The 15,687-nt window shown below is 36.6% G+C and overlaps 1 protein-coding gene across 12 annotated transcripts in view; it reads right to left on the bottom strand.

The window, feature by feature from the left end:
• Nucleotides 1-733: 733 nt before the first annotated feature.
• The window catches only part of TACC2 (transforming acidic coiled-coil containing protein 2), a 228,748-nt gene continuing 213,794 nt past the window's right edge, over nucleotides 734-15,687 (bottom strand). For 6 of the 12 annotated variants that reach the window (XM_051981584.1, XM_051981577.1, XM_051981574.1 and 3 more), the window contains 4 exons: nucleotides 11,764-11,924; nucleotides 10,681-10,787; nucleotides 6,348-6,468; nucleotides 734-3,219 (listed from right to left, as the gene is read on the bottom strand). In XM_051981584.1, the coding sequence (XP_051837544.1) occupies nucleotides 3,154-3,219; nucleotides 6,348-6,468; nucleotides 10,681-10,787; nucleotides 11,764-11,924 (455 nt within the window). In that variant the 3' untranslated portion in view covers nucleotides 734-3,153. The remainder of the gene's footprint in view (nucleotides 3,220-6,347; nucleotides 6,469-10,680; nucleotides 10,788-11,763; nucleotides 11,925-15,687) is intronic. The other 6 variants (XM_051981579.1, XM_051981576.1, XM_051981585.1 and 3 more) reach the window with 1 other exon arrangement.

The following is a 15,687-nucleotide window of genomic DNA, read 5'->3' as shown; positions in this document are numbered from 1 at the left end:
TCAGTTCAGCACTTCCTTGGCAATTTAATCTTTGCCTGCTGCTTAGATTAGTTTTCAAATGTACTGCCCTCTCCCAAGTGGGCCCAAACCAGATTAAAATGAAATTGGGAAATATTTAACAAAATAATTTAAAATACAATAAAATATAATATAACATTTAAAGTCAATATGTGATCAGAAGGGATCCTTATGTAAAAATTAGAACCTATTTCTAACACCAGATTGGGAAAACTTGGCCAGTGTTTGCTAGAGATGGGACTGGAATACAGATTTTTCTGGCTCTATTCTCTGTGAAACTGCCTAAAACAAGCTTTAGCAATATAAGGGGCCCCCAGTGGCTATTTAGCCCATACTCCTCTTTTAAAAACTAGTCCCAAATTACATAGCATGAGAAGTGGGATTTGAACCAAGAGTCTCTGCCTCCAGAGGCACTCATTGTGCCAAGGAAATAGATACAACTATAATCAAGGTAAAGCTTGGAATGAGCTTCTCCCGGAGCCTGAATAAGTGGGAAGGTCCCCGTGACACAAGTGTAGGATTGCCTACATGAGACACTTTGTGCTCTCATGCTGGTGTGGGGGAGAGATAAGGATTAGTATGGCCTGTGGCTCTCCAGAGCGAGGCGGGATCTTGCAAGAGCAGGTCATGGTAGCTGAGAAGCAGGGAAACCCCTATAGTTACAACAAAAATCAAGAAAAAAATGACCAAGTACATACAGCCCTTCTTGGGCAGGTGGCTTTTCTACAGACTTTTAAGTTTTATAAAACACTTTCCTCACAACAACCCTGTGAGGTAGGTAGAGCAAGTTTTAAAGGCGGCAAAACCTTAGACTTGGGGTCGCAAAGCACGGGTCAGAACTGATGTCTCCCAGTTGCAAGTCCAGCACTCATGGATGGCACCATACTGCCTTGGAACATCAGGGATTTTTTTTCTTTTTGAGGTACCAACCAGCTGTACAACTCGATGCATTCAACAGGTCAGATCTTTACTTCACTCTGGCAAAAGAGAGAGAGTCAGGGAGGCTGACATTGTCCACTCTCTGGATCAGGGGAACAGATTCTACCTGAGTCAACAATACGACTGACCTTTCCTCTTGAAGAGACAGATGAGCTAATAAATAGGAAAACAACTGGTCAACGTTCTGCTGCTTCCATTGGTGAGAGAAGGCAACCCTGAAGACCACAGGTTGGGCTGGAAATGCCTCTGATTTCAATTCTTTCAATTCAATTCAATTCCAGTTCACTTCAACTGAATTCAAGCCAATTTAATCCAACAAACATTTGTTAAAGCACCTACAGTATGTCCAAGGCACTGTGGTAGATGCTAAGATACAAAGAAAAAAAATAAGACAGTTCTTGCCCACTGGGAGCTCACAATCTATCTGAATGAATAAAAACAAAGTGAACTGAAGAGAGAGAACCCTGATAACTGGAGGATCAAAGAAAGTTTCTAGTTATTATACTCCATCCTTCCCCAACTAGTCCATTTCCTGTTACTTCTACCCTTACTCAAGTAAAAGTTTAATCACCACCTTCTAATTTGGTGATTCATAATTTTGAAGCAGGAACAATTAAAAGAGTATAATGACAAACATCTCATGGGCAGTTAAAATATCTGTTTTGAATGGAGAACTGGAAGTTCTTTTCTAATATTTCAATGTTAAATTAAATAAACCAACAATGTTTTAATATTGTTAAAAATAATTAAAATAAAATCAACATTAAAAGTACAAAAAATGTTTTAGCACTGTGAAAATTAAAAATTTAATTCATTAAGCTAAAATCCATGTTAAAAATGACCGAAAGTGTCATGAAAAGATATTGATGAGCTGCGATCTACTTTATTAGAGGGATTACCCACATTATTGAGATCACAGATTAATTTGAATTTAAGTAATAATACTGATAATAACTGACATTCAAAGAGTGCCTTAAAATTTGCAAAGCATTTTATAATACGTCTAGGAGTAATACAGTAGATAAAGTGCTAAACCCGGAGTCAGGTAGACCTGAGTTCAAATCTGAGCCCAGATATTTACGAGCTATATGATCCTGGGCAAGTCATTTAACTATTTGCTTCAGTTTCCTCATCTGTAAAATGAGGATAACAATAGCACCCACTTCTTAGGAGTATTGTGAGGATACAATGAGATAATGTTTGTAAAGCACTTAGTACAATGTCTGGCACAGAGTAGGCACTGTATAAATGTTAGTTATTATTATTACTACAATGTTTATTAATTAAGGAAATTGTTTAGAGGAAGGGCAGTCTTTTTTTTTCTTTTTTCAATAAATAAAAGAGAAATTAGATTTTAAAAACCAAAAGTTTTTTTCTTATCAAGATCTAAACCATTTTGATTAATTCAGGAATTCGGCATTTTCCAGTAGCTTCACGTTATAGATAATGTATGAGAACTTCTCATATCTTCCAAGGGATACCTCTTAAGTTACAGATAGACAAATGAATACTAAATCAAAGAAAAGAACTCCATCCTTACATCCTAAGAAGCCTGAAAGAACTTTTGAAATCTAGTCTACTCTTCTTCCTTTAAAAAAGAGTAATCTACCTCTTTTCTACTAGATTTTTTTCAGGATATCAAAAGGAAGAAGGGGGCTTGAAAGAAAATGTCTTCATAGAGGATAAAACATAGCCACACTTGTTTCGAAGTTTCAAAGAAAAAAATTTATTTACAATAGAGAATTTTATTTGAAACATGCATTTTTCTTTTTCTTTTCTTTTTTTTAAACAAATCAGCAAATGCGGATCAAGTTTACACTCCTTAAGGCAAGAGTCCCCATGCAAAGTTATACGTGTTCATATTAAATCCAAAAGACACCCAACATGGGAACTCATGTACAAAGGGATAAGCTAGGATCAGCAATTTGTCATTTATTAGAGAATTTGACAATCTCCCTGATACAGGAACTCTGAGATCAACTTGCTATGAATTATACTATGAAAATGCAAACAATAGCAAGAACTTCTGATAGTCTTCTGAGAACTGCATACAATTAAATCAACCTTATTTAGAAAGAAAATACAGTAGTGCATACGAAAAAGTGAAAATATAACCTGTCCACATAAAGGTATGGACATCAGTGTGCCAATGGTCATATTGCACTCAATAGTGTAGTCCAAAAATTTGGTTCAAAGTTAGCTTTTTCCCATTTTGGCAATCAGTTCATCACAAATCTTGGTAAGTTCTTCTATTTCTTTATTCTGAAAGTAAAGGAAAGAGACTATTAGTATTAGTAAATTATTACTCTTAAAATATTCCTCATCCACTATATTCTGCTGATCCCTAGAATTACTTGCTGGCAAGAATTTCTGAGAAATATCAGAAAATAAAGCAATAAGACATTCCATGTAGACTGCTATATAACACTATTTCTGCTGGATCCAGACATGAAAAAATAAAACAAATTATGATTGCTGAATTGAGATTCTAAACTACATTGTAGATAATGTGATTGTAGAAGGAAACTAAAATGGCATTTGAATCTTTCTAAGACCTTAGTTTGCTAGTTTTTTCCTAAGCAAAAAGTATATACTAATTACTGACAGAAACTTCAACAGCCCCCCAGCCAGAATAATCCTATGTTTTCATGAACCAAAAAATATGAGAAACTTCCTCTTCTTTCTATATTGAAAGGGAAAAACAACAACAACTCTGAATAAGCTTTCTAGACAATATTATAAATTAAAAATCAGTTGTCATCCAAAGGTCAATTAAATGCAAATCTTTCCACAAACAATTTGTCTAAGTAACTGGATTATAATCGATCTCAGTGGGAGGCACCCAGTTCAACCATAAGGGACAACTCTAATTATTTGGAAACATTTCGGAGCGAGATGTGCCTTGCACCAGAGGGATTACTGATACAATAATCTGCATTAATAATTGGCCATGTCACTTTAATAAATCACATATATTTTCTATCTCAACATCTTTAGAAGATACCAGAGATTCTCTTCTCCCTCGCTCCTTCTGATTCCCAAGTAGAAACGAATCATTCTACATATTCCCAAGTATTTGATTAACCAGATAAAGTTGAATAAGACCCCAGGAGACATCTTGCTTTTAAAACTTAACCATACTAGAGCTTCTCCTCTTATATTCCAGGGCCTCATGTTAGCATGGAGTTGATGATGGACTGAATTCAGAGGGGCATATAATGAGAAAGTTGGCCAAAAGGTGCTTTTTTTCTCCCACAGGAATTCCATCTTCTCCATATGGAAGACGAATTACTGAAGTATGGATGAGTTGTGATCTACACTAGCTAAAAGCAGCAGCTCGGTAGTGGAGTGTTTAAAGCACTGAGCCTGCAGTCAGGAAGATCAAAGTTCAAATTCACCCTCAGACAATTACTAGATAGGTGATCCTGGCCAAATCACTTAGTTCCTGTCTGCCCCAGTCTCATCAACTGTATATCAGCTGTACAAGTGGGATAACAATAGCATCTCCCTTGCAGAACTGTTGTAAGGATCAAATGAGATATTTGTAAAGCACTCAGCACAGTGCCTGGTACGTAGTAGGCACTTTAATACATGCTTATTCTCTTCTCTTTTCATCAACAATATCAGTGATAATCATCTCACTAAATGATAAATTAGAGCAAAGATTCCCAGAACAAGGGTTTTTCCATTATATCATAAAAGTTAAATAATATTTGGTCATTGTCAAATGATCACAGTTCTTTGTCTTGGTTCACCCTCATTCCTTCACAGAATAAATGAGAAACTGAATTTATGCCTTTAATTTCACTGGATCTCTTGCCTTCATTTCAAAGCTTAACTTTTGTTTATGTCACGGATCTCTTTGGTAGTCTAGGAAAACCTAAGAATCCCTACTCAAAAATGTTTTCAAATAAATAAAATACACAAAATTACAAGGGAAACTTACTATATTGAAATACACGCACACACACACACACACACACACACACACACACACACACACACACACGTGTGTATAAACCAATTCACCAACCCCAGCTTAAGCTCTTTTGCCCTAAAGAGAATAAGAGACTGAGACTTTCCAAATGAATATTTCCTAGTTATCTAACAAAGGCAACTTTGGAAAACCTTGGAAGAAATGCTAGAATGCTGATGTCTTCAAGCACAGAATTCAGATTAATGCCACTAGATAAGTAGGCCCATTCTCTCTAAGGCCAGCTGGAAAAATAAAGGCTTCTGGGAAGTTTCCTTGGGTGTCCCCATATTGGAAAAGTATATCATGATATAATGGAATTCTGGATTGAGAATCCGAAGAACTAGATTCAATATCTGTGTGGCACTGGCAAAATCATTTAATTTAATTGGATCTGTTTCTTCATGTGCAAAATGAGAGCATTAGAGTGGACCAGAGATTCTTAATTCTTTTTGTGCCATGGACCCCTTTGTCTGTCTGTGAAGATGATGGACCCTGCTCAGAGTGCAGCTTTTAAGTAACTAAAGAAAATGCTAAACCTCAGTTACAAGTTAGTTTAAAAAAGAGAAAGATGTAATTTTTTCTCATTGTATTTAGAGATAATCTGAAATCTGTCCATGGACCCCAGATTAAGAACTCCTATATGATATAATTTGGTAAGGATTATAAGATCATAGCAGGCAGCTAGATGGCACAATGGGATAGAATGCCAGCCTTGGAGTCTGAAGGATCTGATGTCAAATGTGAATTTAAGTAGTTACTAGTTGTGTGACCCTGGGCAAGTCACTTAATTCTGTGTGCCCCAGTTTCCTCATCTGTACAATGAACTGGAGAAGGAAATAACAAACCCTTTCAGTATTTTTGCCAAGAAAACCCAAAACAGGTTCACAAAGACACAACTTTTTAAAAAGAGATTGATCGAACATAGATTTGAAGTTGGCGAAGGACCTTAGAGGTTCCTTGAGTAGAACCCCTTCATTTTAGACGAAGCCGGGGAGGCTCAGGGAGGCTAATTCCTGGCTCAGTTTGCATAGCTGATCAGAGCCCACAGCAGGATTTCCTCGTCTCCCTCCCCCATACCCAGGGCTTGCCCTACACCTCTTTCCCTTTCCCGCTCTGGACCCTCTGAGCAGGAATACTCCAGAGCCTCTCGGGCCAGTGCATTTCAGCTTAATAGTCAGTGGCTAAGGTTTTGGTTGAATTTATGATTTCTGGATTGAAAGACTACATGAGGGGGCTTTTTAATCTTCACGTTCACTGTTGTTACAATGGGAAGCCTTTATTCCTTTCGTGGTTTTGACATTCTCTGCTCAAGGGTAGAGTTGAGGCTACCAGAGAATTAAAGAGTCTCAGGACATCAGGAAACTTACTGCCAAAAGAGACGTTGGGAAGACAATGAAGTTACTTAACAAATTACCTTTTGTTCCAGTGTTCTTTCTAGAGCATCTACTTTCAACTGCTCTTTCCGAAGGCTGGCCTGATAGGCTGCTTGTTCCTGCTGAGCTTTTCCTCGGACTTGGGCAATCTCAGCATTAGCTCTGGAGAAATATTTCATTTACAGATGAATATTATGCTTTAAGGAAACTCTAATATTCTACTTGCCTTTCTATGATTCAATTCAATCCTATATTGTATTATATTTATTATATGATATCACCAAGAGGCTACAGAATATAGTGAATTAAGAGGAATTAAGAGCTTGAATTCAGGAAATATTGGCTGTGTGACCCTGGGTAAGCCAATAAACCTGTAATGCTATAATCATATAAATAAAGGCTTCTGGGAAATTTCCTGGGGTGTCCCCACACTGGAAAAATATATCATGATATAAACAATTCTGAATTGAGAGTCTGAAGGTTCAGTATTGGCAAAGTCATTTAGTTTAATTGGATCTGTTTTTTCAACTGTAAAGTGAGAGTGTTAAACTAGACCACAGCTTTTTTTTTTTGCTCCATGGATCCTTCTGTGAAGGGTTTGGTGAAGCTGATGGACCCTGCTCAGAATCCAGCTTTTAAGTCACTAAAGAAAATGTTAAACTTCAGTTACAAGTTAGTAAAAAGACAGATGCAAAACTCATAAGGACCTTCTGTACTAACTACTTTAAATTGCAGAGAACGACAACTAAAGAATTCTAGTCACCTCCTAACAAAGCCCCTCTGTTAAGAGATAGGTAGAATTCTTCAGTGGTTTTTCTCTGCTCTGCTGATCAAAAACAATCAAAGATTGTTGATTCTTTATTTAAATTTTTTTCATTTAATTTTTATTTTTAGTTCCACATACACTTCCTATTTCTATCCCTCTCTCTCAATAAGAAGGCAAAAAATAGGATATCCATTATTATATATACAGTTTGACCAGAGTTTTTAATTCTTTCCAAATTATTCATTTTTATAATGTTGTTGTTATTGTGTAAATTGATCTCTTGCTTCTTCTGCTCATTTCATTCTGTATCAGTTCATAATAACCTCCCTAGATTTCTCTGAAAACATCCAGCAAGGAGACTTTAGATGGAGTGGCTGCCTGGTCCTAAACAGATTCTTATTCATAATAATCAAGGCATCACATTGTTGTCGTGAATGCATCCAACCATTCTGGAAAGCAATCTGGAATTATGCTCAAAAAGTTATCAAACTGTGCATACCCTTTGATCCAGCAGTGTTTCTATTGGGCTTATATCCCAAAGAGATACTAAAAAAGGGAAAGGGACTTGTATGTGCCAAAATGTTTGTGGCAGCCCTGTTTGTAGTGGCCAGAAACTGGAAATTGAGTGAATGCCCATCAATTGGAAAATGGCTGGGTAAATTGTGGTATATGAATGTGATGGAATATTATTGTTCTGTAAGAAATGACCAGCAGGATGAATACAGAGAGGACTGGAGAGACTTACAGGAACTGATGCTAAGTGAAATGAGCAGGGCCAGGAGATCATTATATACTTCAACAACGATACTATATGATGATCAATTCTGATGGACGTGTCCATCTTCAACAATGAGATGAACCAAATCAGTTCCAATGGAGCAGTAATGAACTGAACCAGCAGCGCCCAGGGAAAGAACTATGGGAGATGACTATGAACCACTACATAGAATTCCCAATCCCTCAAATTTTGTCCGCCTGCATTTTTGATTTCCTACACAGACTAATAGTACACTATTTCAAAGTCTGATTCTTTTTGTACAGCAAAATAACTGTTTGGACATGTATACGTATTTTGTATTTAACATATACTTTAACATATTTAACATGTATTGGTCAACCTGTCATCTGGGGGAGGAAGTGAGGGGAAGGAGGGGAAAAATTGGACCAAAAGGTTTTGCAATTGTCAATGCTGAAAAATTACCCATGCATATATCCTGTAAATAAAAAGCTATAATAAAAAATAATCAAGGCATCATAACAGAAGACAAGACATCATGGGACAAAATGACATTGAGACCATCTCCATATTCCAAAAGTCTATAATGCCCATCTTTTCTGAATATTCTACCTTTAAAAAGGGATAAGATTATTTCTTGAGTGGTTTTTAAGTATATTTGGAGTCTGAGAAGATCTCTACTCTACTTCTGGTATTTTCTTATAATTCTAAAAGCTTCATGGGCTTGTTGTCTCTCATAACATGCTCTGACAACTACCTTGACAAAGTAACATTTCTTTTCTTAATGCCAATTATTATCATAGCAAATAATATTCCTAAAGCACATTACTTTCAAAAATCTTAGATATTTTTGAGAGACAACCTGAGTTACTGAGTTAAGAAGAAAACTTGCTTTTTGTTCAGTAGGAAAATCACTTTCCTTTCAGAACCAAGTATATGTTAGTTGATTTTCTGGGTGGTTCTCTCTCCTGTCTCATCTCCCAAATCAAATGCATGGACCAGACAGCTTAATTTACAAACTAAGAAAGGTCATTATATACTTCAACAACAATACTCTATGATGATCAAATCTGATGGACGTGGCCATCTTCAACAATGAGATGCTTTTTGTAAGCATCTCTCCTTTTCTTTTAATAATGAGAAATTGTAAACAAACTACCTATCCAATCAGCAGAAAATGGTTGGATAAATGTAGTACTGTAAAAGATTTAAACTTTGTAGAGTAAGATAAATATTTCCATGGATTTTCTTTTAATATATTTTGCTAATTTGTTCCATCTAAGAAAATATGTTTACATATGCATCCAATAATTTATTCAATCTAGGAAGTTATGTTTACCCACATTTATGCGTATGTATATAAAGTTATTTCTGCCCTTCCATGGATCTGAATGCTATCCTGCTGCCTTCTTTAGTCATGTTGATTTGTTGTTATTGGATTTCCACAAGAAAATTAAATTACCAGTTTTTATCTTTAAAAGCAAAAGCAAAAGAAAAAATCCCTTTGACATGAATGTTTTATTAAATTTATATAGATAAGTTGGTAAACCTATACTATAAAGGATTTTGATATTTTTTATAAAAATTCAAAACAGTCAATTATTTTTATTTACCTCTTATTTTTGATAGGCACTGTACTAAGTACTAGGGATCAAAAAAAAAATCATCCCTCTTCTCAAGGCAATCACAGTGTAATGATGGAGACTACATGCAAGCTATATATATATATATGATAAATTGGAGAGAATCTCAGAGGAAAGGTTTAAAGATTAACATGAAGAAAGTCATAATTTGTGACTACAGCTCAGATTTGAAGGAAGCCAGGGAAGCTCAGAGGTGGAGATGAAAAAAGACAGAATGTTCTAGGTCTGGGAGATAGACCAGGACTTGGAACTTCTTGTGGGAGAGCAGCAAGGAGGCCAGCATCACAAGGAAGAAGGGATAAGAGGAATGGAAATGTTGTAAAGGGCTTTGAAAGCCAAACAGAGAATTTTTATTTGATTTATATTTCAGTGATAGGGAGTCACTGAAGATGATTAAATAAGAAAATTAGATGGTCAGACTTGTGTTTTAGGAAGGTCTATATGACAGCTAAATGGAAGAGACTGAAGTGAGAAGACTTGAAACAGGGAGACCCACCAGCAGGCTACTGTAATCACCTAGATAAAGAGGATCTGTGCACCAGAATGGTGATAATGTCAGGGGAGAGAAAGGGGCATACTCAAGAAAAGTTTATAAAAAAGGCATATATATTTGTGACTCAGTTACCCTTCATTGAAACTGGTTTCACTAAAATCCACAATTGCATTAGTTTTAACAAATATCATATCTGTGGTCTCAATATAAAAATAACCATATTGGGTCAGAAATGGTCCATGCAGATCAACTGTGTCATAAAGGGAGTCAAAACCTTCCTTCCTCCTCCCCAGTTAGTTGTTTGCTCTACATGACTCTGTATAAGTGTTTTTAAAAAAGATTTACATTGTATATTTTAATAGGACAACAGTACTACATTTATCCAACCATTTTCTGGTGATTGGATAGGTAGCTTGTTTACAATTTCTCATTATTAAAAGAAAAGAAGAGAGAGAGAGAGAGAGAGAGAGAGAGAGAGAGATAGAGAGAGAGAGAGAGCGAGAGAGAGAGAGAGAGAGAGAGAGAGAGAGAGAGAGAGAGAGAGAGAGGAAGGGAGGGAACAAGAGAGAGATACAAAGAGAGAGAGAAATAAAAAGACAGAGATAGAGGAAGAGAGAGAGAAAGAGTGGGGGGGGGGTGGTTTAAGACAACAAACAATAGGACCTGGTCACTGATTGAACATAGGAAGGTGAGAGAAAGTGAAGAACGAAGGACAACATACTGAAAAGAAATTTACCTGTCCAGTTTTTCCTCTGCATGTACTTTAAGTGCCTGGTACCGCTGTTCCTCTTTTTTCACACGCGATAGATACTCTTGAGCACATTTCTTAAGCACTTCTTCATTCTAACATAAGGAAGGAAAATGACATCAGATCCCAGAGGCAGAAAGAGCTCCACAAGCATGAAGAGTAATTTGGAGATCTCACTCCACCTATCAAAAACAAAACCACTCGACTCCACAGTTCTGTAGCTAATTTTAACTCACATTTGACTGTTTTTTCAAAATTATTTCCCTGAAGCATCTAGTAACTCATTATTTTTCCCAACATGATCATTTCTAACACTTTTCACTTCAATCTTTTCTGCACACAGTCCCCAATAGCCAATTCGGAACTAGATGTACATAGCTAAAGATTTGTAAATGTTTTAAGTACGTTGTCTCATTGAGTCTCGTGCAATCCTAATGCAGTGCTGTGAGAAAGTTACTATCAGTATTTGTATTCCTTATTTCATGGGAGAGAAACAGAGGCTCCCACACCACTAGTGAGTGTTGGGGACAGAATTCAAACCAAGACTTCTCCTGACTGAAGACAGAACATCAGCTCAGGACACAAAAGGTAGTGTGGCAGAGTGGACAGAGTTGCACTTAAAATCATAAGACCTGGTTTCAATTCTTGCCTCAGATACATAACAACTATACAGTCTTGGGCGATTTACTGAATCCTTCTGTGTCCTTGATGTCTCTAAATCTATGACCTTACACTCTGTGAGCATGTTCTTTTTTTTTTTTTTCTCATTTATACTATGATCATGACACTGGTTCTACTTGCTGTTTTTTCCTCTGAGGCAATTGAGGTTAAGTGACTTTCCCAGGATCACACAGCCAGAAATGTTAAGTGTCTGAGGCCAGATTTGAGCTCAGGTCCTCCTGACTTCAGGGCTGGTGCTCTCTCCACCGCACCACCTAGCTTCCCCTTGTGAGCATATTCTTACACAATTCCCATGTCCACTAGAAAATGAGATTGAGGTAAGGAGAACTCAGCCTGTGTTCACTGAACAAATAATGCTCAGAGCTACAAGGCTCAATTCCTGAAACCTACCTTGCGGAACCCCTCCAGGACCTCTTTCATTTTTTCATATCTCCTAAAAAGATCGGCCAAAGATTTTTCCACCGAGTTGAGGTCAGCCAAGGCTTGCTCCTTCTCCACAATCAGCTGCTGGACAGTATGATGGGAGACCGACTTTTCTCTCTGTTCATCCTCTGGTTCAAAAATAGAAATAGCCAAAGAATTGAGCTTATGGCTTATACACTGCCTCACTCATAGTCTTGCTGCATGTAACTGACCCTAATGAGCAATATGCTGTTGCTGTACACTTTGAGACAGAATGACTTTCTAAAAGCTACCTGCATTCTCCCTTTGAAATGGAAAAATAAAAGGAACTCTATCCAACTGAATACTGGGCCTGATATGAAGTGGAAACTGGGTAACTTTTTAAAAATCAACTTTAAGTACATATTAAGCACTTAGGATAAGCATTATGGGAGACAGTAAGGTTAGGTAAGTCAGTCTACTGTGACAGAGCTATCAATCTAAAACAAGCGCTTCAGACATACACAAAGAACCACCCTAAGATGATACAAGATTCATCTGTAAAGAACTGCTTATCATGTGCTTCTTAGAAAGGGAATTATTGCCTGGGGTGGGGGGATCAGGAAAGGCTTCATATATGAGAGTTCAGCTTTAAAGAATGGATAGGATTTTAAAAGGTAACTATGGGAGGATAGAGAGGGGAATTCTATGCATAGCGAACAACATAAGCAAAGGCACGGAAGTTATATCACACAGAGCATCCTTCTGACATAGTCTGGTCTGGTGGATAAGTCAAGGGATAGTGGGAAGTAAGTCTGAACAGAGAGGGAGTTGACAGTTTGAAGAGAGTCTCTAATATCAAGAAAAAAGGAAAGCAACAGCGAGCCACTGAAGATCATGGGTAAGGAAGATCAATCTGGCAACAATATGAAGGATGGGTTAAAGAGGAAAGAAGAGAGGGCAACAAGGATGGTGAAGGCTTTTGAGTTGATGATATCTTGAGGATTGGTTATGAAAGCTGGTTGAACATTGAGATTATTTGGTCTGGAAAGACTAAAAGACTCATGGGGAATGTGAAGGGCTACCCTATATGAGAAGGATTAAATGTGTTTTCCTTAATAGAGGCCAGATGATCATTTGAGGCTATACTATAAGATAGGGGGTTTTATGTATGGGTCGAATTATATAGTTGATGATACTCTTTTCAATTCTCAAAATCTGATTTTCTTGGAAGTCAAGATGTAGAGCTGACAAAAATGGATAATTTATGGGACGTATTGGAAATTGGGCATATTGCAAAAGCCAAAATTAACATCAAGGTGTTAAAGACAAATGGCTAGATAAATGATATCATTTGTCTAAAACAGGGATGTCAATTTAGTGATCAATTTTTGGTAGCAGGGAGAAGATGATAAAATTGGTTTATAATAGATTAAATCCAAAGGGCTAGTTTAACATCTATGTGAAAAGGTATTGATTCAATTATCTGAACTTGGGAGAAAGGTTTGTACTAGAAATATGATTTTTGAAGTTGGGGTTGCCACCAGAAGAGAGAGGTAGAATGAGAATGAATACACACACACACACACACACACATACATGTATGACATATAAGATCAGTTGAAAGAAGGTGGATACTTAAAGAAGAAAAGATTCAAGGAAAAAATAGTAGCTGTTTTCAAATTTTTTAATGCTATCAGTTACAATATGGATTAGAACTTTTTCTGCTCAGCCTCAGAATCTAGAACTAGTTTCAGAAAAAAAGCATATTAGGCTCAAGGTGAAGAAAAAAGCCTTTTAACCACTAGAGTTATAAAAAAATGAACATCAGACATCTTCAAGTAGAGACTAGAGATGATCATTTGTTGTTCTTGGTCAGGGAGAAGTTCAATTAGATGCCTTCTAAAGGCTCTGATTCTATGAAAACTTTACTACATTTTAGGCTAAAACCCAGCCCTTGGATCAAAGTCCCATTATGCTGTAGTGTGCAGGTAGTTCTATCAACACTTAGATGAAAAGGAAATAAATGAGGAGGGAGAAGAAACTGTGTGCCCTTTCCAAAATCAGAACCCCTAAAGAAGCGCATAAGCTTTGGGCTATTTATGATAAACTAAGACATGGCTTTCTTGGAATAGTGCTCTAAAATGAGACTGACTTTTGGCCTAGATGTGAGAGATTGCTTCAAATGAAGGAAACCAGAAGAGATAATCTTGGATAAATTCATCTGTCTTTGGTCCTTCCATGCCAACAAGCTTTTATGTTCCTTTCAACCACTGCTTCCTGGGATTATTTTTAGACTAGAATCTAATCAGGAAATTACACTTGTCTTTTTATCAGGACTAAAGTCCTATAAGCTCATATCATTTTACAACTGTTAAATTGAAATTTTGCTGTGTCCTTTCCACTTGGGAATATTTATTTTTTTCACAGAATTTTTATTTCTTGAATTAGTCTTTTCTTTGACAAAATGACTCAAGAGAAGGGAGAAAGCAGGAGAAAGCAGCTATATGTGAAATTGTACACTGGGGACTCCATTGTGAAAACTGCAACATCCCTAAAGTCCCAGGTCAAACTAGGTATTGAGATACATTAAGTAAAGTCAAAACTTGGCTGCAGTGGAAAGGTTCATACAAGCCCTTGTTGAGACCAGAAAGAGTTCATTTTACAGAGGTAGTAATTAGTTTTGCTTTAAACTGGATTCAAGGGCTGATATCAAGATGTCTTTTTTTTCTTGCTATGCATTAGAAAGGCATTTGATGTTTTAAATCCCCATGTTTATAGAAACCCAGTCCCCTATATGGTGCAATTCATTTGTCTACATTCAGGAGATACTGGAGCTTGTTTGAACTTTGGAATTCAGTACAATTTTTTTTTTCTATTTAAGAAGTGAAGACAATGTCTTGCAGTGGAAAGATGAGCAGGCTGAAGGCCAGGATACCTGACTTTTCATCCATCTCTGCTGCTTTCTCGCCTATGTGAACCCTAGGTAGGTCATTTTATCATGTCGGACCACAGTTTCCTCATCCTTTTTAGAAAGTTGAACTACATTTGCTCTAGGTCTCTTTCAATTGTTAAATGTTACAAATTTGAGCCAAATTCATTACCAGAAATCCTAGAGGAACCTTGTTACAACTGCTATACCACAATTCCATAGCACACATGCCCCATATTGCAAAGTTCTAGTAAGCTATGAAATAAAGAGATCAGCCTCTAATGAGACAAAAAAAGGAGAGATCTAGAATCCCCTATTAACTCTTTAAAGTTTTATCAAGAGTCACAATAAATAAAAGGATATTTGGAGTTGCTGCAAAGGTCAAATTGCTTTCCCCTCCAAGTAGTTTAATATTTTTCTTCCCTAGATACCAAAACATATATTTTGGCTTTATTTAAATTTCATTCTGCTTTAAAATTTGTCAAAAAAAATTTTTTTTAAAACTCTTGTGTTGGACTTAGTTTTACAAGCTTTGCCTAATATCATTCCAGCCTCAATTCTAAAATAGAATTTTCTGTTCCCATGATGCTGAAGATGTAATTATTTACAAACATGAGCTTGTGTTTGTGATTACATTTTTCAGTCAGAAAATTGGCCCTTAAGTCTGACAGGTGCTAGAAAGGACAGGACAACTATGACTCCTATTTGTTCCATCTTTAGTTATACAAGAGCCCCAATGATGGAATTAAATATTTATAAAAATTATATAAAGGTGTACATTAGCTCTGGTAATGGAGTTAAATGCTTATCAAAAGTTTCAGGGAATGTAGCAAGTACACAAAATAAAAGCAAAGACAGCCAGACAAGATTCAGAGATGCTTAATGCAGTGGGGGAGAAGCGTTACTTACCAGGCTTGCCTTTTTTGTTTTGCAAGCAAATAGCAAGAAGCAACAAAAACGAAAGCAAAACAGATAATCAGGGAAATTGTTAGGAAAGCAGA

The sequence above is a fragment of the Antechinus flavipes genome, chromosome 2 (genome assembly GCF_016432865.1).
Source record: "Antechinus flavipes isolate AdamAnt ecotype Samford, QLD, Australia chromosome 2, AdamAnt_v2, whole genome shotgun sequence".
NCBI lineage: Eukaryota > Metazoa > Chordata > Mammalia > Dasyuromorphia > Dasyuridae > Antechinus > Antechinus flavipes.
The sequence above is the reverse complement of the archived record's forward strand: the minus strand, read 5'-3'. Positions and strand labels throughout refer to the sequence as shown.